This window comes from Tursiops truncatus, chromosome 13, assembly GCF_011762595.2.
Source record: "Tursiops truncatus isolate mTurTru1 chromosome 13, mTurTru1.mat.Y, whole genome shotgun sequence".
Taxonomy (NCBI): domain Eukaryota; kingdom Metazoa; phylum Chordata; class Mammalia; order Artiodactyla; family Delphinidae; genus Tursiops; species Tursiops truncatus.
In genome coordinates, this window is record NC_047046.1 from 88290141 (window position 1) to 88312522 (window position 22382).

The 22382-nt window shown below is 42.1% G+C and overlaps 1 protein-coding gene across 18 annotated transcripts in view; it reads left to right on the forward strand.

The window, feature by feature from the left end:
• ADNP2 (ADNP homeobox 2) overlaps positions 1-22382 on the forward strand; it is an 80612-nt gene that overhangs the window by 19058 nt on the left and 39172 nt on the right. For 4 of the 18 annotated variants that reach the window (XR_012325494.1, XR_012325496.1, XR_012325497.1 and 1 more), the window contains exons 3-8: positions 3373-7095; positions 11052-11146; positions 13124-13330; positions 16544-16907; positions 17284-17542; positions 17632-17776. Coding sequence is in view for 5 of the 18 variants with exons in the window: in XM_019937277.3 (XP_019792836.1) it covers positions 3373-6648 (3276 nt within the window). In the remaining 13 variants the exon portion in view is untranslated. The other 14 variants (XM_019937277.3, XM_019937278.3, XM_033837891.2 and 11 more) reach the window with 11 other exon arrangements.

Here is a 22382-nt window from a genome sequence, read left to right on the forward strand (position 1 = left end):
AGGTACATCCTGGTTTCAAAAATTAAAATAAGAATATGGAGTTTGAATCGAGGAACACAGTTTATAATAATTTGAAGCCTCACACTTAGGCAGATTCGAGCTAAAATATGTGACATACCGCTGAATTCTCCTTCTTAAAGTGTTTTCTTCTGGAACACCCTTCCTGCCCCCCAGCCACTGGACCTATAGCACCTTCATCAGCGTCAAACCAGCACGTCCCAGATATGACGTCACTGCCTCCCCTCACCGCTCCCCACCCCCATTTGGCCAGATCGTGCGTCCCAGATATGATGTCACTGCCTCCCCTCACCGCTCCCCCACCCCATTTGGCCAGACCGTGTTGACCTTGGGAATTCTGGCTTTAACAACAAATTCCTGTAGCCAGTGAGTCATTTCTCCGTCAGAATTTTACTTTAAAAAATTTCCGTTGTCACCTTGTCCTCCTGAGTCCTGCTTTCTGCCCTGTTTTGTGTCTCTTATCCTCCTTAACCCGAAACTCCCCTCTCTACCCACAGATACAGGGTTCCTTGAAACTGCTTTGATTTGGTTATTCTGCTCAGAACAGCTCATAGCTATTCAAATATGCCTTGTTTTGAAGACCTTGGCTTTGTGAATATTTTCTTGGGCCTCCCTGATTTTTCTCATCCGAATTCTTAAAAGATTCTGTAACATAACATGCAACATAATTTATAATTTATGCTTTTCATCAATAAACATATTTTGAATTCCTGTTACAAACTAGGTAAAACTTTGAGTGCTTGATACAAAGAGGTGAAAGTTAGGGTTCTTTTCCTCAGGGAGTTTATGTTTTTGTTCGGGTGAATAGGGCCTAGCATAAAAAGTTAAATAACCATATGAAAGAGTGGAGATTGAATTTGTTAAGTAGGTACCATATTGAGAAAAAAAACCAATAAACCACTGTTGCCTGGCATGGTGGAGGCTGTGTTGTCTGCTCGTTTTAGTACCTTACCCCTCTCTGTGCCGTAGGTAGCTTCTTGCTTTAATTTGTCTCTGGGTAATAGGATATGTGAACAGAGACAGTTCCGGGCACCATAGCAGAAAAGTGTGACCCTGCTGGATTATGTGGCTCATGCTGCACAGAAGTGAGATGTGTTGGACTTTTGGGTTTGGGACTGAGACGCTCAGGTTATATCAGGTGATGGAGCCCAGCTGTTGTGGGACCTGAGGACGAGGCCTTAGGCTGACAGAGAGACAGGGACTATCACAGGGACAGGATTTCCACCAGCACCCAGAACACCTGACTCCCCTTCTTTTCTGCTTCTCTCCTTGGTTATTTTTTCTAACTCTGTTACAGTGAACCAAGGTCTCACGCTCAAATTGTTTCTGATTGGTCACTGTCCTAGAACTTTCTCATACAAGTTTTTCTCTGAACATTTTGTCAGGGATTTTGTGCTTATGGACTTACTATTTATTTTCCATTTTAATAGGTTTGTAGTGGTATCTGCTCTGGTGTTAGTTTGCATTTCCCTAGTGACTAATGATGTTGAGCATCTTTTTGTGTGTTTGGCATCTGGATACCCTCTTTACTTTAAAGTATTTGATGCTTAAAATGTTTTGCCAGTTTTCTAAAAATTGGGTTATATGTTTTCTTACTGAGACTTCAACATGTCCACAAAAATGATTCTGGACACAAGTCCTTTATTAGATATGTGGTTTGCAAATATTGTCTCCTAGCCTGTGGTTTGTCTTTTTATCTTTTAAACAGTGTCTTTCAAAGAGCAGATTTCTTACTTTGATGAAGTCCTGTTTATCATTGTTTTCTATTATGGATCATACTTATGGTGTCATATTTAAGAAATCTTTTCTTAGCCCAAAGATCTGTTCAATACTAACAGATAGTAACAAGTTGTTAGTAAGTGCTATTGACTCTTTAATTGGGTGTAATTTTCATTAAGTATCTGGTTTTTCAGTACAGCATTTTGTGGAGTATAAGATGCACCATTTTAAAATGAACCACTAATGAAACTAAAGTAATACTTCATTCACACTTAAGCTGTGTTGCAGCATTGAACTGTCAGTTGTAAGGTGTTTTCAGATTTCAGAGATATTAAAATATGGGGGGAAGAGTGTGTCAGAGTTAGTGAAAAATGTTTTTTTACTTTGTGATCTGTGGTTGGCTGTTGCCCTAGGTTTATTATAGATCCTCCTTGAAGTGCCAGAACCCGGGATTTCTAATTGCTGGGAAGGCAGTAGTAACATGTTGTTGAATGAGTTTGGGTGATTTCTCTGACCAGTGACCCAAGAGGAAAACTGCATGACTAGGAGAGAAGGTGACAAAACCCACAGGAGGGGAGTATGTGTATGTGTGTATGAGAGAGAGCGGTCACGAGAGCACAGATCTGGGAAGGAGCGGGGTGGCCTGTGGCCACTGCAGTAGCTGGAAAAAGGGTTGCAGAACGGGAAGGCCTCTGCCCCAGTGTTTAACCTGTCCGCACCTTAACCTCCCTCCTTTGTGAAACTAGGGCCCGTGTTTCCTGGGGCACCAGCTCTGGGGTCCGGATGCTGTCATACTGCTCCAGGTTGTCAGACCAGCAAGGTTTCCTGGATGCTAGAACTGACTGTGCTTCTCAGTTGGCCAGCTGCTGTACAAATGTCTGTTCTTGTGCCCCAAGCTTGTTGAATTTCCCGTATTTGCCTTACAAAGAAATACCGTACTGTCAGAGTTACAGTCTGTGGCCTGAACTTACCTCAGGATTATTCACAGTGAGTTAGGCACAGTCCCTCTTTCTTCAGTGCTTGTCGCATGGTTTATTGGCTACTTGCTTGTGCCATGCGCTGTCTGTGTGTCTCCTGCCTTCTCCAGGAATCTGGGAAATGGAAGACAGTGATGATGGGGTTAACAATTTGCAAGTTTGGTTATATTAGATAAATTCCAGAAGTTTTAGAATTTGGAGTAAAAACAGCATTGGAACTAAGAGAAGTGGGATGAGAAGGGGAGACAATAACTTTTTCGTGCAGAAAATTGAGTTTATTTTAATTAATGCAGTTAGGACTACATCAATTCAAAGTATAGGACTAAGTAATGAGATTTGTGGTTTAATGGCTGGCTTGGAAACAGGGTTCAGCTAACTGTGATTTTGGGGCCAAACTGTGTTTGTATGGCCTACATGCTGAGAATAGTTGTTACATTTTTAAATGTTTGAGAAGGAAAGAATACTGTTTTGTGACATGTGAAAATTTGAATTAGGGTCTCTAGTGTTATTTACACGTTATCTGTGGGTACTTTCCCCTTACAACACAGCACTAGATCTAGCCAGTTAGAAGAAAAAGAATCATATACTTGTCAACTGTAGAAGGTGTAGCATCTGATAGTTTTATTAAACTATGCTTGACTTTCTTTTCTTTTAACAGAGATATCGAACAAAACCATACTGTTGTAGCCTCTGTAAATACTCCACAAAAGTGCTTACTTCATTCAAAAATCATTTACATCGTTACCATGAAGATGAAATTGACCAAGAGCTGGTGATCCCTTGTCCAAACTGTGTGTTTTCCTCTCAACCCAGAGTTGTGGGGAGGCACTTCAGAATGTTTCATGCACCTGCTCGGAAAGTCCAGAACTACACTGTGAATATTTTAGGTGAAACTAAATCATCTAGGAGTGATGTGATAAGTTTTACATGTTTAAAATGTAACTTTTCAAACACTCTGTACTACAGCATGAAGAAGCATGTGCTGGTAGCCCATTTTCACTACTTAATTAATTCCTACTTTGGCCTGAGAACTGAGGAGATGGGTGAGCAACCAAGAGCTGACGACCCCCGTTCTACAGAGAAGATGCCCCCATCCGACAGGTATTACTGTAAAAAGTGCAGCGCCAACGCCAGCAGCCAGGATGCTTTAATGTACCACATCTTGACGTCGGATATACACAGGGATTTGGAGAATAAGCTTAGGTCTGTGATCTCAGAACATATTAAGAAGACTGGACTTTTGAAGCAAATGCATATTGCTCCAAAACCAGCTGCACGTGTGGCTGTACCACCCAACAGCAGTGCTCCGGGCATCCCAGCCACATCTCCTTGCTTCCACCTGGCCTTGCCACAGAACAGTCAGAGCCAAACTGTGGTACAGCCAGTTCAGGGTGCGCCCCCCCCGGTGACTGGGGCCTCGGGCGCTTCTGGAAGCCTCACCCACTCCCCGCCTGCCGTTGCCCAGTCTCATGTGACTCTGGTCTCCAGTCCTCTGCCAGTGGGCCAGAGCAACCTCACTCTGCCGCCCTCAACACCTCAGCCTGTCTTTCTCTCTCATGGAGTTCCACTTAATCAGGCAGCAAACCCTCCTGCGTTGCCCTTGAGTCAGCCAGTGGGACCTGTAAATAAGTCGGTCGGAACCGGCGTCCTCCCCATAAAGCAGACCATCCGCCCGGGGGTTTTGCCGCTCAGCCAGCCTGTTGGGCCCATAAGCAGACCAGTTGGGCCTGGAGTTCTCTCGGTAAATAGACCTGTTGCGTCCGGTGTCCTTCCTGTCAATCCCTCTGTCACCCCTGGAGTTCTTCAGGCGGTCTCGCCAGGGGTGATTTCTGTGAGTCGGACAGTCCCGTCAGGGGTCCTTCCTGCGGGACAGATGACCCCTGCTGGGGTTATCCCTTCAGGACAGACAGCAACTTCTGGGGTTCTCCCTGCTGGCCAGGTGGTTCAGTCAGGGGTTCTCCCCATTGGCCAGACAGCGCCATCGGGGGTGCTCCCCACTGGGCTGACAGTCCCGCCGCGGGTCCTCCCTCCTGGCCAGACGGTCCCACTGAGGGTTCTCCCTGCAGGCCAGGTAGTCCCACCTGGGCTCCTTCCTCCCAACCAGACGGTCTCGTCAGGTGTTCTCCCTGTGAACCAGGGTATTAACTCTGGTGTTCTTCAGCTCAGTCAGCCTGTCGTGTCAGGGGTCCTTCCTGTGGGCCAGCCAGTGAGGCCGGGGGTCCTGCAGCTTAATCAGTCTGTGAGTACCAACATCCTGCCTGCTCATCAGCCCATCAGACCCGGGGCTTCGCCAAACACCGCTTTCCTAACATCAGGCTCTATTCTCAGACAGCTGATACCCACAGGGAAACAAGTGAACGGGATTCCCACATACACACTTGCCCCAGTATCTGTCACTTTGCCTGTGCCCCCTGGAAGTGTCGCCACTGTCGCCCCCCCCCAGATGCCCATCCAGCTCCTGCAGTCGGGCACGGCTGCACAGATGGCCAGCTCCATGGCCAGCCTGCCCTCCCCACCAGTGGTGGTAAATGCCGCTCAGAATATGTTCGTTCAGCCTTCTTCGTCTGTGGCAGAGGCAAATCAGGTGCTCAAACAGGCAAAGCAGTGGAAAACCTGTCCAGTTTGCAACGAGCTCTTCCCTTCCAATGTCTACCAGGTCCACATGGAAGTGGCACATAAGCACAGCGAAACCAAATCCGCTGAAACACTGGAGCCGGAAAAGCTGGCGGCATGTGCACCGTTTCTAAAGTGGATGAGAGAGAAAACAGTTCGGTGTTTGTCCTGTAAGTGCTTAGTCTCAGAGGAGGAGCTTATCCGCCACTTGCTGGTGCACGGCCTGGGGTGCTTGTTCTGCCCGTGCACTTTCCACGATATTAAAGGCCTCTCAGAGCATAGTAGGGCTATGCACCTAGGGAAGAGGAGACTGCCCGTGGACTATAGCGACAAAGGATTTCAGCTGGATGTCGATGCCAATGGCAGCCTGCTGTTTCCCCACCTCGACTTCATCACCATCTTGCCCAGGGAGGAGCTGGGTGAGCGGGAGGTCTACTTGGCCGTGCTGGCTGGGATACACTCCAAGTCACTGGTGCCCGTGTACATCAAAGTGAGGCCACAGACCGAGGGTGCGCCCGGGAGGCCTGGCAACCAGGCGCTGACCTGCCCTTTTTGCTTCGGCACCTTCGTGACGGCTGAGGCGTACGAGCTGCATCTGAAGGAGCGGCACCACATCATGCCAACGGTGCACACGATTTTGAAATCCCCGGCTTTCAAGTGCATCCACTGCTGTGGGGTTTACACGGGCAACATGACTCTGGCAGCCATTGCCATACACCTGCTGCGCTGTCGGAGTGCTCCAAAGGACAGCAGCTCAGGCCTGCAGGTCCAGCCTAATTTTATTGAGAACAGTGAACTGCTTTTAGTCAATGGTGAGGTGATACACGACTCCAGTTTTTCTGTAAAGAGAAAGATGCCTGACGGCCAGTTTGGGGCTGAGGAGCAGAGGGAGGGCGAGGAGCGGCCTGTCCCCACGAGCGCTGACAGAGAGCCATCCCCGGAGAAGGCGACGAGCGCCGTGCCTTCTAAAAGACAGAGGAGCGAAAGCAGGACGGAGGCGCCCCTTGTTCACGACGACGCTCTCCAGGTTTTAGCGTTAAATCCTAAAAGATATGAAGACCGTTCTTACGAAGAAAAAAAGCAGTTTCTTAGAGATTATTTCCACAAGAGACCATATCCCAGTAAAAAGGAAATAGAACTGTTATCCTCACTCTTATGGGTGTGGAAAATTGACGTGGCTTCATTTTTTGGAAAAAGAAGGTATATTTGCATGAAAGCAATAAAAAATCACAAGCCTTCTGTACTTTTAGGCTTTGATATGTCTGAACTTAAAAATGTTAAACACAGATTGAACTTTGACTATGAACCACAAAACTTGTAAAAAAAATTAGGAAATCTAAAGTACTAGATACTTAGTAGTCTTTTTCAATTGAGATTTTTAAAAATGTTATTTTCTTCACTGTATGTTGAACTAATCAATTTCAGTGGTCTTTATGCTGCTCTTTAGATTTATTTCAGGTGCTCAGAAAGACTTTTATATAAAGAACTGAATAGTTCTTTCAAATTTATTGTTTCCTGCAGCTTGATTTTGTAACAGTTGTTTTTCATTTTTTCCTCTGTCATGTAAATTAAATCTTTTGATATTTCATGCATGCCTTGTTTTCCCAGTAGTGTCAGTATCGTATGATAAAAACTGAAATCTATATATGTTTGTTTTTCATTTAAGGAAATTTCAGCTTGTTTCAGAATACTTGATTAACTGCGAATTAAAACTGCTCTCCCTCAGCTTCACAAGTAGCAGCAGATGATACAGTAAATGTTTAGAGAAGTGAGTAGAAGCCCCTGTGACATGTCTGGTTCCTTAAGGATGCACTGCATTAACTTATGCTGATTTCTTCTTGTAAGGTATTTGCTTATTAGATTATACTTTCGATTTACGTTTTTTCAGGTTTGTCCTAACAGCTGTTTTTGATTGTAACTCAGAAAACCAAATGTTTTCATTTGTTAAAAATATACTGAACCTGAAGTCTGGTATTAAAGCTCATAAGTCAAGAGTTATTTTACAAATAAAGTAATTCTGTAGGTACAAAAATACTTCTCAGTGTAGACTTTTCCCCTCTTTTTGATACGCTGATAAGTCTTTTCTCCATTCAAAGATATGACAATAAATCTTTAGTGCCTTTAGAACAAACACTGAAAACACACACACAAGCTCTCCTCCTAACCTAACTGTTCATAAACCAGTGAAAGGGAAGGACCGTGTTACTCAGGAATGAAATGTTGACCCCTGGGTGTGGCTACTAACTGAAATATAAACACAGGTTTTCAGGGGACAAGGTGAAATGAGTAGACCGGAGCTAGTCTCCCGGTTGGTGTATTAAATCTCTGACAGTTTCCTAGAGGTAAATGTATTCATTTGGGGGAAATGGGCTTTCCCATGGCCTAGTTGTCCAGGTTAATGGGATGGGGTATTGCTAAGGAGCTCAAGTGTATTACTCTCCTTTGGACAGCTAAGCCTCGGTTTTTTCACACAATATAAAATAACTTAAAGCACCAGAAGCAGTAATGGAGACCATCCAGTTTAGACCTTAAGTCGTAGTGCTGGTGATACACAGCAGAGGCACCTGTGCAACATACTCAGAAGATAAGACAGTCTCTGGGAAATAAGATAATGTTACCGTATGGATTTTTGAAATATAGCTGCATGTCATTGCTGTAATGTGCGTTTTTGAGGCAGTCGTGAAACTGGTGTGTGATTGTTGGTGTGCTCTGTTGTAAATTCAAAGAGCTTGTTCAAGTTTATTTTTTTTTTACCTATTGTTTTCAGAGTGTCTATTTTGAATTAAAACTTGTTACACCACTGCAAGTAGAACTGTTTAATTCTTTTAACTGTTAAAACATCACGGTGACTCAGGAACAATCTAAACGTAGAAGTAGATACCATATTTATTTTCTAAAAAACATTACTTGTCATTGTGAAAATAAGCACAACCCAAAAGGGCTAATTACAGGGTCACCAAATAGATGTGGCTAGAGATCCTTGCCGTGTCTGGCAGCGGCTGGGAGTCGGCCATTCTCCAGGTTGTGCTCTGCTGAACGGCGCAGCTTGCCGTGTGCATGGTTTGACCCTCCCTTCAGTTGTGCACGTTAGGGGTTCTGTTGGCATTGGGGCCTGATCATTCTTTGCTCGGGTGACTGTCCTGTCCACTGCAGGATCGGGGCAGCATCCCTGGTCTCTACCCTCCAAGTCAGTGGCACCTCCACCCACCCCCCGGGCCCCCCGGGCTGGCAGATGTGTCCCTGCCAGGTGTCCCTGTGGGGCAGCATCAGCCCCTGAGGAGAACCACTGTGATGAAGGAATTCTGATTTCTAATTGTATTTCAGCTTTCGATGTGGAGTCTTTTTATACTACGCTAGTTACTGGTTATTAAATAACGTTTTAGGCTTATGGATCAAAATTTGATATAAGCTGAGCTTCAAAAAGTACATGGGAGTTCTTGCAAATGTAAAAAATGAGTAAATTTAGTACTGTTTTTGCCTCTGCTGTGCGGCATGTGGGATCTTAGTTCCCTGACCAGGGATCGAACCTGTGCCCCCTGCAGTGGAAGCGTGGAGTCCTAACCACTGGACTGCCAGGGAAGTCCCTATGTATAATTTGAAAATGAAAAACTAAACTATAGATTAATAGTGGTGGAGGTTTTTTAAACTACTCCATTAAAAGATTAGAAATTAAGAAGGAAAGGAGACAATCCTTTTTATTACCACGGTTACGAATAATTGTATACTTTAAAAAATTTTGTAATCTATGTAGCATGAACTCTAAAAATATTTCATATTTGGAGACACTGCTTAGGAAAGATCCTCCGTGTTCTCCTTGCTGCACGTAGTAAAGCCTCCCTTCTCCTACCCTCTCCCCCCCAGATTACATATTTGAAGTCTATTCAGTGAAAGACAAATTAGAATGTAGGATACTATTTTAGCTTCTGAATTCTGTTAACACATCCTTGTTTGGGATGTGTTATTTTTTAATAAGTAGGAACCACATCACTTCATTTGTTACAGTGACTAATAAATGAGAGACAGTAATTCAGGAGTGCTCCAGAAAGCTTTTCATCCACCAAATAACAGGATAAGCACCTTCACCACCCACACCTTTGGTTATTTCTTCTTTTGATCACTGCTCTCCCACGCATCCCTCAGCATGCTGCTTCCAGAGTGAAACTGCTAGCAAATCTCAGTCTGTCGGATTTTGCCTTAGCACCTCAGCTGAGGAGCAAGTTGGCTTTGATTTCACCTTGTCCTAAGGCCCATGAATGTTTTCTCTAGAAAGCTGCAGGCGAATGAAGTAGGAAGGGCTGAGTGTGGACCCTACAGCTCTCGAGGACAGTAGGCCTCGGAGTCCGACACAACGGCAGGAGTACCTGCCTTCAGTTTCTGTGATGTGGGCCACAGGGCTGGCATGAGGGCAGGCAGACAGCAGAGGTGGCCGTGTCGAGGACAGTGCTGGGTACAAGGGCAGTGTTGGTACCACAGTAGCTTGAAGACTACATGGTATAGGTGGTGTCCGCCCACTCTTCCCCCTTCACCCTCATCAATGAGATCAAACAAAACATAGCCAATCAGTGAAGAGGCCAGGCCGGTCCTGAAAAGCCCACAGGGGCCAGAAGACCCTCATCCACGTACCACCAGGTAACCACAGAAACTGGGCTTCTGCACCACCGCACTGGACTGGCATTCCCGGGCCAAGGAGCTCTCCCAGGAATTCCTGGTCTGGGTGGTTCTCAGGAAAGGGCTGTTGCTCATATGAGACTTGTCAGTTGGCCTCCCTGGTGTTGTGGACACATCATCCTCTCCCTCAAGCTCAGGCCGGTTCAGTCTCCCTTGCAGAAGCCATGTGGTTCTGGTTCTTCATTCAGTATTGAAATAAGACCTCTGGAAATCCTACGCTGTGCTGTAGTTGGGCAGCAGCTGGGCCAGGCCTGCAGTAGACAGTTGCTCTTCTGCCCCCGAGTTCCCAGGGGTGTGTGGCCAGGGAGGGCAGTCGCCCACCTCCTGTTACCCTTTTCCAACAGCTCTTCACGTATGATGATTATGTGCAACTTTCTAAGAGTTCACTAAAGAAAGCAACAACCCCGACCAATTAAGAAAAGAAAAAACAGCCCCAAAACTAACCTAGTTTTTACATTGTTTTTAAACAGACCTTCCTAGTAGATAATAAACATTTATCCACAGTTTACTATTGCTAGGAAATGGGCTGAGTATTTTAACGACAATGATAAGGATCTATTTAGTGCTTACTCAGCTGTGCACAGCTGACATGCATTTTAACTCTCAACCATCCTACAAGGTAAACGGTAGTATCTCGTTTTGCCTAAAAGGAAACCGAGGCATGGAGAGCTTAAGTAAGTTGGCCAAGGCAGGGAGCTAGTTAGGTGAAAAGAGCTAGGGCGATACCTGAGGGCCGAGCGCCATGCTCTTAGCTGGTATGATACATTCCTATGTTCACGTATTTCCCCATTTAAGCCTCACAATACTCTTATGATGTAGGGTTTATTTTACCTGCATTTTAAAGATGAAGAAATGGGATCCAAGGTAGAGTTACCAGCTGTACCAGTTTACTCAGGACTGAGGGATTTCTCTGAACTTTCAGTACCCAAACTGGGAGCATCCAGGCAGGTGGGGATAAGTTGGTCACCCTACTCAGAGGTCAGTTCACCCCCCACGGTGAATGTCCCTTAACTGATGCAGTACTGTCTGTAATAAATCTCTGTCTGCTCTCTCTAGACGCACACGTAGCCCTTTAGGGTGTCGAGATATACAGGGCATCCTGATCCTAGATGGTTACAGCACCAACAGTAACAGTGCCCTCTGTGTGCCAGGTATTGTTCTAAATGCTTTGCGTAATGAACTCAATGACATGATGTGTTGTGAATGAAAAGTGAGAGGAGGGAAGTCCTGGTTAGAACAACAATAAAAGAAGTACACACAGATTTGCTATTTAGATATCTTATAATGTCTCCCCATGTTACTAAATAGAGTCCCTGCTGAACTATCAACTAAGGAATAAAAATTCCAACTATGAGGTACTGCCAGAAAACTTCTCTTTAGTTTTTTAATATTTATTTATTTATTTATCTATTTGGCTGGGCCAGATCTTAGTTGTGGCATGCGGGATCTTTGTAGAGGCATTTGGGATCTTCAGTTGCGGCATGCGAACTCAGTTGCAGCATGAGGGATCTAGTTCCCTGACCAGGGATTGAACTCGGCCCTCCTGCATTGGGAGCGCAGAGTTAGCCACTGGACCACTAGGGAAGTCCCACTTTTAGTCTTAAAAACTTAAACTTAATTTCATTCTCTTACTGATAGTTATAATTTTAATGTTCTCAAACCAATTCCTTTTTCATAGGTGCTGAGAGTAAATATCTAAACATGCATTCCTTAACATAAAGCTTCACCTTGTAGCACATCTGCTGATTTATACTTCTGGAATCTATTTTTTCTGTTATGCAGTTATTAAATCTCAGCTTTAGAATTTTTCTAGTTTTTGATAACCTATCCTAATTACTACTTAGTTTTTAAAATATAAAAGTTAAAAATCAGATATCTGGGAGGGTTACCTTGTAAAGTAGATTAAAATCCAGATCCAAATCTGTTGTATCTGACAGGGACCTCTTAAGGCCACCATATTGGCAGCTGGAAAACAAACACTAACGCCATTCACTCAGATGGCCTAGCTCACTTTTTTTGTTCTAAGTCCTTATTGAATTTGTTACAACATTGCTTCTGTATTATGTTTTGGTTTTTTGGTCAGGAGGCATGTGGCATCTTAGCTCCCTGACCAGGGCTCAAACCCTTGCATTGGAAGGCAGTCTTAACTACTGGACTGCCAGGGAAGTCCCCTAGCTCACGTTTTGAGAGGGAAAATGTATGTAACGCTGCTAAACAGTAGCTAACACGTTTTCCACAGCCCCTTAAAGGAGGTGCTTCCCAAACCACTTTTCTTTATCCGACTCATAAAATCATGAGCAGTGTTCGTTTACTTTTAAACAAACAAAAAATGACATAAATTCCTTTTCAGAAGGAAAACTTTAACAATTAAAATTTAGAATTTTATCAATATTTAAATTATAAATCAAACCAGCTATATAGGTATGTTTGCTATGAACAAACTAAGACAGATCATGTGGTCATACTATCAAATGCAAATTCAGAATTAGTTGTCATAAATGAATATATTTTTTCAGAAATTAGTTGCTTACAGTTTACAGTCCACGATATGGAAAGTTTAATATATTAATTTACCATTTGCCTAAACATAATCTGGAGAAAATTGAATAATAGCAACGAATAATGATTCGGTAGTTTTTCTTAAAACAATGTTTCTATATAGATCTATCTTGAGCGTTAGTTGAGTTGTAAAATCCGTAAAAACAACAGTTTTGCTAGAGTTTATAGATAAGTTGACTCATTCTGCCTCCCCAGTCCTCTGTGGAGCAGCTTTCAGAATTGTTAGACTGAAGATCCGGAAAATCCTACATTGACTATGAAATAGTGATACTGACACACATACACACGCACAAACACACACACAAGTTAATATGATATCAAACTTGGACTACATCTCACAGATTCTAGAAGGAGTTTCCATGCAGACTTAGATTCAAGGTCTTCTCATTACAAGGAAAGCACCTTTGGTCCTGAAAAGGACAGGAGATTTATCCTCAGTTTGCTGTTGTCTTGTGGAAGATGACTTAAGAATTCTTAACACTGGGAAAGTCATGAGATCATTTTAAAGAAATTATGCGTTTTGCAGGGAAGGTAATTTTTGGTTATTTTTAAAATTTAATTTTGTCTAGATTTTATATGTGCTTTCAAATAACTAACTGGAGTGGCTACGTACATCAATAAGACAACTTACACAAAAGAAGGAGGGCAGCTGATGCAGGAATTTCTGAAGCTCACTGGGGAAGCCTAAGTTTAGCCGGGCCAGTGGCTCCTCCCCACTCCAGTCACATGACTCCAGGCATGTTAGCAGAGGCCTTTTCACTACGTTCAGCTCTAAGGTGAGTGCCCTTCTCATAACTAATCAGAAGATCAATAGCCTTGCACCAGAACTCACATTGTTATCACAGTAGTTCTTGGTGCCCTGTTTCCTTGTTGCCTTATATTTCACTGCTGACCTTGATTTTCTTCACAGGTGGTGGTAATGACCATCTTGGTCCAATAAGCCACTAATTTAGAAGTAAGCAGGATACACATATATCAACACCCAGTACGTAGAATTTTCTAACCATATCCTAGCTATTGGCATTGCCAATTTTTTGGCCTCTACATAACATTCTGTGTTAGATGATTTGATGACTAAAGGTGAAGCTGGGATACTGAAAGTAGATGTATTGTTACAACATGGAATCAACTCAGAATTTTAAAAACGAAAATGGAAAATCTTGGTAAATTCATTATGAGATCTATTCAGTAATGAAAGTAGATTGACATTACTGTGATTACAGGTTCTTATCTGAGTCCCACTTAGAAATGAATCTTTAAATATATGTTTAGAACTGCACACTTTTTTTTTTTGGCTGTGCCGCGCGGCTTGTGGGATCTTAGTTCCCCGTCCAGGGATTGAACCTGCGCCCTCCGCAGTGAAAGCCACTGTACTGCCGGGGAATTCCCAGAATTGTACACTGTTGTCCAAATGAAACATATCTTATTTCCAGGATCAAAATACCCGTAATGTCTGAGGGTTGCAGTGTAATTAAATGATATCCTCAATCTAATTTCTCAACACTTAAGAAGTTCAGGGTGTGAACTACTTAACCTTACTCTGCCATCTGAGAAGCTACGCCGGTTCTGGCTGTACTTTGCCTGTTTTTCCATTCACAAAATGGCAGGTGGGGAGAGGTGATTCCTTCTGTGTTTCATAAGATATGGCCTCAGTATAATCATATGTTTTATTTTCAATGCACTAGAAATAGAGAATGGGTCTTTGCCAATTCCTGGACAGTTAATTAGTAATTAACTGCTTCCTTGCAATGACTTGTGTAAGAATAGATTATTAGTTTGGCATCAATGCATTCCTGCCCTACAGGGTTGCCAAAGTGTCTACAAGAAAAACACTAGACACCCAATATCTTGTAATAACCTATAATGAATATAATCTGCAAAAGAGCCTAGTCACTGTGCTGTATGCCTAAAACTAACACAGTGTTGTAAATCAACTATACTTCAATTAAAAAAAAGACTAGACGGATTCAAAGAGTTCAGAACACAGTATATTCTTGAGGGTAACCATAAGAGTCTTTTGCCTTCTGATATAAAGTCCACCTCAATCTGGGTCATTTGGTTGTAACTCAAACTATGTAGACTAGCATAAAAGTCTAAGAGATTGTCTTTCATTACATTTCTCCATGCACCCCGCATGGTCAGGACCTTTTGCCCATGAGGATAAGCAATGTGAAGGAAGACAGTGCCAGAATGATTAATTTTCTTTGATTTAAAATTTAATATTCATTTATTAAAAAAATTAAGCTGCTACCTACATTTGGTAATGTTATATTTGCCTTCTGATATAAAGTCCACCTCAATCTAGGTCATTTGGTTGTAACTCAAACTATGCAGACTAGCATAAAAGTCTAAGAGATTGTCTTTCATTACATTTCTCCATGCACCCCGCATGGTCAGGACCTTTTGCCCATGAGGATGAGCAATGTGAAGGAAGACAGTGCCAGAATGATTAATTTTCTTTGATTTAAAATTTAATATTCATTTATTAAAAAAATTAAGCTGCTACCTACATTTGGTAATGTTATATTCTTCCAGTAGTGGTTTCTCACTGCTAAGACACTATTTGTGTGCATAGTCTAAGATTATCAGCAACATTATTTTATAAGTATTTCACTATCGGGATAATATTGCAGACTTTTCTTCCTAAAGCAGTAAAGTACCTTTGGACCAGGTTTTCCTGGGTATGTGCTATATATATCTGTCTGCCTATCATAGTTTATATCGATTGAGATGATATGTCCAGTAGTAGAAAGATGCTAATAAAAATGCAAAGGGCAACTTGAGTCGCAGTAAAACAAGGTGAAGTGCTTTGACTGTTGAGTTCATCTGAAGCTGTCAGAATATGTTACACACATCAAGTGTGTCTGCCTCACTTCAGGGGCTTTAGGGAAGTGGGAGGTGCACTTTCACGTACAAGACGTGCAGAGTCCCTACAAACCTAAAATCTAAAAGAAAAGGGTGAGGCTAGAACAAGTTACTCTGATGACATGATTTTGGATAAATGTGGTCTTCATTACTGTATAACGTACTATAGGTTTCCAAAATTTGTCAAAATCAGCCTTTCATGTTGGACCTTTTGAGTTCAGTGGTTCAGTCCCTCGTCACTGGAGGCTCTGGGAGTTTGTACAAGCGTGTGTGACTTGGGTCTGTGTTTACATTGCTTCAGCCCCTTCCCCCTGATTCGTTCTCATATTTTCACCTGAGCCCACCTGTGAGTTGGCGTTAAATTGCCACAGACTGAAGCGTGAGCTGCCCTAGAGATTTAAATCCTAACATTGATTCCTTGCCAGGTGTTAGTTACAAAATCATAACCTGAAATGAAAAGATGGTAAATAGATCAAAGAGCTTTTTTTTTCTGTTGCAAATTCGGTTGGCATCTGAATATTTGGATAGAGTAGTTAAAAATCCAAATATCTTGGTAATTTAATCACTGTATCTTAGTGTTTAAATCACAGCAATGTCTGAGATATAATCCAACATACCCGCAAACTCATCAACTGTCCTTAGAAGTCTCCAAGACTCCTGTCTGAATCTTCGTTCTGTAATAAAGAAACATTAGTTTAGGATTAACTGAATTTGTGCATTTGATTTATGAATAAAATTTATTTTTAAGTTTTTAACGACTGTGCAAAGAATAGTGTTGGTTATTAACTTGGTAATTTGAATTGCAAAACTATTTTTACATGGAATGCTTATGTTTTTAAGTTGATAGCGTTGCTTAATAGAAGTAACTATTAATTCAATTTGATTAACTTCTTGTTTCCATTATCGCCATTTGTAAAACCTGACAGGAATTTTACAAATGAGCAGGGGCTGAGGTGCTTTCTGACTTGTATTAATTTTAAAGGATACATATTCAAAACCTCTTGATCACGTGCAACGGTGGCATGCTAAGTATGCAATGCAGCCACTGAAGATGGCGACCAGTGTGGTTGTAGACGGGCACTTGTAGCCACGAGGTACCTCACTCATCCATTCGTCATTCCCAGCTACTTCAGTGGCGATGCCAGAGGGAGCAGACTTGCCTCAGGTGTGACCTGAGCCCGAATCCAGCACCTGTGCCCTGTCCACTAAGAAACGTGCCTTCCTGAGCTGCTTCCTTAACAAAGGTTCATACTCCTTGTGCCTTATACGTTGTTTGACGGTAAATGAGGCTTTCTTTAAAGGCAAGTTTTGAGAGTTGCAATAAGAAATAGGTGTGGTTTTTTTTGGATGTTTCAGTAGAAAATGTTTCTGAGAGTATGTATTTTGCATTTGCTTAGTACCTGCAGTTTGCTCACCTGAGTCTGACAATCCTGTGGAAGAGATAAGTTAGGCTTTGCTTCTTGCTGATGAGCAAACCGGCCCAGAGAGGTAAATGACTTTTCTTAGGCCATATGATACAGTGGTTGGCAGAGCCAGATCTAAGTTGGAGTTACTGACTTATTTTCTAGCATACACTACCTCTCCATGAAGATAAGTCTTTAAAAAATAATGTTTTAACGTGGGATAACAGATGACCTCAGTGAGAGAGAAATGGGGAAGCTGCTCAACCAACCCAAGTGCAGCCGAGGTTGCTCACTGGTGGAGGGGAGGGAGAAGAGGCCGGCAACACCTGCAAGCACTTGAAGCAGCACCTGAAAGTGGGGTCCTTGTAACAGGAATCCCACAGGCCGGCTGCTTTAAACTGATGTGATTCCCACAAATCGAAGGAAGCGGCAAACTGACGCAACTTATGTTTGACTTTCAGATTCTCCAGCAGTGTTTTTCAACCTGGGAAGGGCCGAACACCCTACAAAGGTTAAGGAGCGTGAGAAAGAAACACTTTCAAAGCTGGACAGCCCTAAAGCCCAAGCGAATCGCAAGCTGCTAACAGCAGTGCACGTGACGGCGGTATCTCCACCCCCGGCCCTGACGTCAGCAGACCTTCCCGTGGGCTTCAGCGAGGACGGATTCTGCTCTGGACAGCCCAGAACTTACTTGAAGAAAGCGTTCTGCTGTTTGAAGAGGTCAGGATAAGTGTTGTCTGAGAGGACGTGAGTGATTCCATGGCCCTGGAGCCTGCCTGCTCTGACACCTCGGCCTTACCTCATTTCAGGTTCAGAGAAAATTAAAGTCTCCGGCTCCACCAAAACCCTAGGACACTAGCTCCACCCCTTCAGCAGAGGCACAGCCCAGGGGCGAGGACGAACACCTCCAGGGCGGCTGGAGCACCTTCTTCTGACACTGGCTGCCCTTCCAAGGTGGGTGATGGTATCTCACTCATCGCTGTGCCAGCTGGGCTTGTGCAAGGACAGTGGAAAAAGCTTCGTTCTTTAAAACCTGTAGAGTCTGAGTGGCACATGAGTCCTGTCTTTGCTGCAAGGGTCTGGGGTTCATTCCGTGCTTTTCCTTTGGGTACTGAATTCTGCATTCAGTTAGGAAGCATCACATTCAAGTTATTCCTTGTCCCCAGACCTTACTGCCCTCACCTTTCTGCCTGGAACACTCCAAACCACGCTTAAAGCAGCTACTCCTTTTGTTCCTCAAACTAAGACCAGCATGATCCTTAGATGCATTGTCGAGAAATTAATGTAATCTGGGAACGTGTCATGTGACCTTTAAGGCCCGTTCATACACGGACCCCAAAATGGTTCATTGCTCCACATATTCTTGGTTATCAGACCACAGGTCAACAGGGCAGTGTGTGTGTGCAAAAGGATGTTTGTACACAGGCACCTGAAGAGAGAGGGAAGCAGCCTGGATGAACAAATCAGCTAAGAATCCAAAGCGTTATTTCTAGACTGCTTATGACCAGAAATTTGTACTCGTTTCCTTTTTTCCCCCAATTTAAAAAATTGTTAGAATACACGTAATATAAAATTTACCATCTTAACCATTCTTAAGTGCAGTTTGGTGGCATTTAAATACATTCACATTGTTGTGGAACCGTCACCACCATCCATCCAGGGAACATTTTTATCTTCCCAAATTGAAACGCTGTCTCTATTCAACACTAACTCCCATATTTCCCCTCCCCCAGCCCCTGGAACCCAGCGTTCTACTTTCTGTCTCTATGTATGATTTTGCCAACTCTAGTGATCTCCTTTAAATGGAATCATTCAGGATTTGTCCTTTTGTGACTGGCTCATTTCACTCAGCATAATTCCTCCAGTTTCATCCATGTTGTAGTGTGTGTCAGAGTGTCCTTCCTCTTAAAGGCTGAATAATATTTGGTCATATGTATTTCCATTTTTTGTTTATCTGTTCATCCTTTGATGGACACTGGGGTTACTTCCACGGTTTACCTACTGTGAACAAAGCTGCTGTGAACATGGGTGCCAAGATGCCATGCTCATTTGCTTTCAGTTAACGCTCAGCATGTCTGGGCTCCCGTGAGGCTCAGCTGTGACCTCTACGTGTCCGGGGAGATGGGCTGCGAAGCCCTTGCTGCACCTGGTGCAGGACGAGATGTGACTCCCTTCTGTATGTTTTTCTGTATTTTACAAGTTTTCTAAAATTAAAGTGTGTTTATTTAGTTCTTTAAAAATACAAGGAGTGTATCATCGAACAGTGCTACCAGTTGGGAAAGGTGATTAAATCCAATCGACCCACACATAAGTGAGATCACTGTATTTGTCTTTCTCTGACTTACTTCACTTAGCGCGATGCCTTCAAGGTCCATCCATGTTGTCGCAAATGGCAAGAGTTTATTCTTTTTTATGGCTGAGTAGTATTCCATTGTGTGTATGTATGTGTGTGTATTTATGTAAATATGTATTAATGAAAATTATATGTATATAATTACGCTAGGCCTGTCAATATTTTCTTTATATACTTAGGAGCTCCTATGTTGGCTGCATAAATATTTACAAATGTTATATCCTGTTGTGGATTGAGCCCTTTATCACTATGTAATGCCCTTTTTGTCTCTTATTGCAGACTTTGCTTTAAAGTCTCTTTTGTCCGATATAAGGATAGCAGCCACAGCTTTCTTTTGGTTTCCATTTGCATGGAACATCTTTTTCCATCCCTTCACTTTCAGTCTGTGTGTAATGGAGACAGCATATAGATGGGTCTGTTTTTTTAATCCATCAGCCACTCTGTCTTTTGGTTGGAAAGTTTAATCCATTTAAATTTAAAGTTATTATTGGTAGGTATGTACTTATTCCCATTTTGTTAACTGGTTTCTGGCTGTTCTGTAGTTCCTCTGTTTCTTCGTCTCTTGCTCTCTCCCTTGTGGTTTGATTACTTTCTTTAGTGCTGTTCTTAGAGTCCTTTCTCATTATCTTTTGTGTGTCTGCTATAGGTTTTTGTTTTGTGGTCACCCTGAGGCTCACATCTAACAATCTGTATTTACGACAGTCTACTTTAAGTAGATAACAACCTAACTTTGAACACATTCTAAAGCTCTACATTTTAATTGCCCCCCAACATTTTATGTTGTTGGGGGTCACATTTTACACCTTTCATCTTGTATATCCCTTAATATTATTGTAGTTATCGTTACTTTTACTACTTTTGTCTTTTAACATTCATATTAGCTTTGTAAGTGATTAATGCAATACCTTTACCTTTATCAGTGAGAATTACACTTTCATATGTTTTCTTCTTAATAATTAGAGCTTAAAGTCATCCTTTTAACATTTCTTGTAAGGCCGGTTTAGTGCTGATGAACTGCATTAGCTTTTGCTTGTCTGGAAAACTCTCTCTCTCTTTCAATTCTGATTGATAACTTTGCCAGGTAGAGTATTCTCGGTTAGAAATTTTTTTCTTTCAGCACTTTGAATATATTGTGCTACTCCTTACTGGACTGCAAAGTTTCTGCTGAAAATACTGCTGATAGTGTTATGGGGGTCTCTTGTATGTAATAAGTTGTTTTTCTCTTGCTGCTTTTTTTGGAAGTGTAGTAGATTTACAATATTACATTAGTTTCAGGTGTACAGCATAGTGAATACATATTTTTATAGATTATACTCCATTAAAAATTATTACAAAATCATGATTATAATTCCCTGTACAATATATCCTTGTTGCTTATCTATTTTACACATAGTATTCAATAGTTTCTATAACTTAATCCCATCCCCCTAACATGCTCCTCCCCACTTCCCTCTCCCCAGTGGTAACCACTAGTTTGTTTTCTATATCTGTGAACCTGTTTCTGTTTTGATATATACATTCATTAGTTTTATTGTTTAGATTCCACAAATAAATGACATCATACAGTATGTGTCTTTCTCCGTCTGATTTATTTCACTAACATAATATTCTCTAGGTCCATCCACATTGCTGCAAATGGCAGTGTTTCATTTTTTGCTTATGGCTGAGTAATATTCCGTGTGTGTATCGTTTATCCATTTGTCTCTTGATGGACACTTAGGTTGCTCCCATATCCTGGCAATTGTAAATAATGCTGCTCTGAATGTTGGGGTGCATGTATCTTTTCAAATTAGTGCTTTGATTTTTTTCTGGATAATACCCAGGAGTGGAATTGCCAGGTCATATGATAGTTCTATTTTTAGGTTTTTGAGGAAGCTCTGTACTATTTTCCACAGTGGCTGCACCAGTTTAAATTCTCACCAGTATGAGTTCCCCTTTCTCCACATCCTTGCCAACATTTGTTATTTGTAGACTTTTTGATGATAGCCATTCTGACAGGTGTGAGGTGATATCTCACTTGTTGTTGTTTTGGTTTGCATTTCTCTAATAATTAGTGATAGCATTTTTTCATGTGCCTGTTAGCCATCTGTATGTCTTCTTTGGAAAAATACCTATTCAGGTCTTCTGCCCATTTTTTGATTGAGATGTTTGTTTTTATTGATATTGAGGTGTATGATGTGTTTATATATTTTGGATACTAACCTCTTGTCAGTCATATCATTTACAAATATTTTCTCCCATTCACTAGGTTGTCTTTTTGTTTTGTCAGTGGTTTCATTTGCTGTGCAGAAGCTTTTAGGAGCTTCTTAAAAGCTTCTTAAAAGCAAGCAAAAGCTTTCTTTTGCCTTAGGAGACAGGTCCAAAAAATACTGTTATGATTTATGTCAAAGGATGTTCTGCATATATTCTCTTCTAGGAGTTGTATGGTTTCAGGTCTTATATTTAGGTCTTTAATTCATGTGAGTTTATTTTTGTATATGATATGAGGAAATATTCTAATCTCATTGTTTTACATGTAGCTGTCCAACTTTCCCAGCACCACTTATTGAGGAGACTGTCTTTTTTCCATTGTATATTATTGCCTCCTTTGTCATAGATTAATTGACCATAGTAAGTGGTTTTATTTCTGGGCTCTCTATTCTGTTCTATTGATCAATGTGTCTGTTTTTGTGCCAGTACCATACTATTTTTTTTTTTTTTTTTTGTGGTACGTGGGACTCTTAGTGTTATGGCCTCTCCCGTTGCGGAGCACAGGCTCTGGATGCGCAGGCTCAGCGGCCATGGCTCACGGGCCCAGCCGCTCCGCAGCATGTGGGATCTTCCCGGACCGGGGCACGAACCTGTGTCCCCTGCATCGGCAGGCGGACTCGCAACCACTGTTCCACCAGGGAAGCCCTATCACTCCATTTTGATTACTGTAGCTTTGTAGTATAGTCTGAAGCCAGGGAGCATGATACTGCCAGCTCTGTTCTTCTTTCTCAAGATTTTTTTGTTATTTGGGGTCTTTTGTGTTTCTGTGTAAATTTTAGGATTATTTGTTGTAGTTATGTGAAAAATGTCATGGGTATTTTGATAGGGATTGCATTAAATCTGTAGATTGCTTTGGGTAGTAGGGCCATTTATTTATTTTTATAGCTGTTTCAGCTTTTTAAAAAATTTTTTAAAATTTATTTTATTTATTTTTGGCTGCGTTGTGTCTTAGTCGCA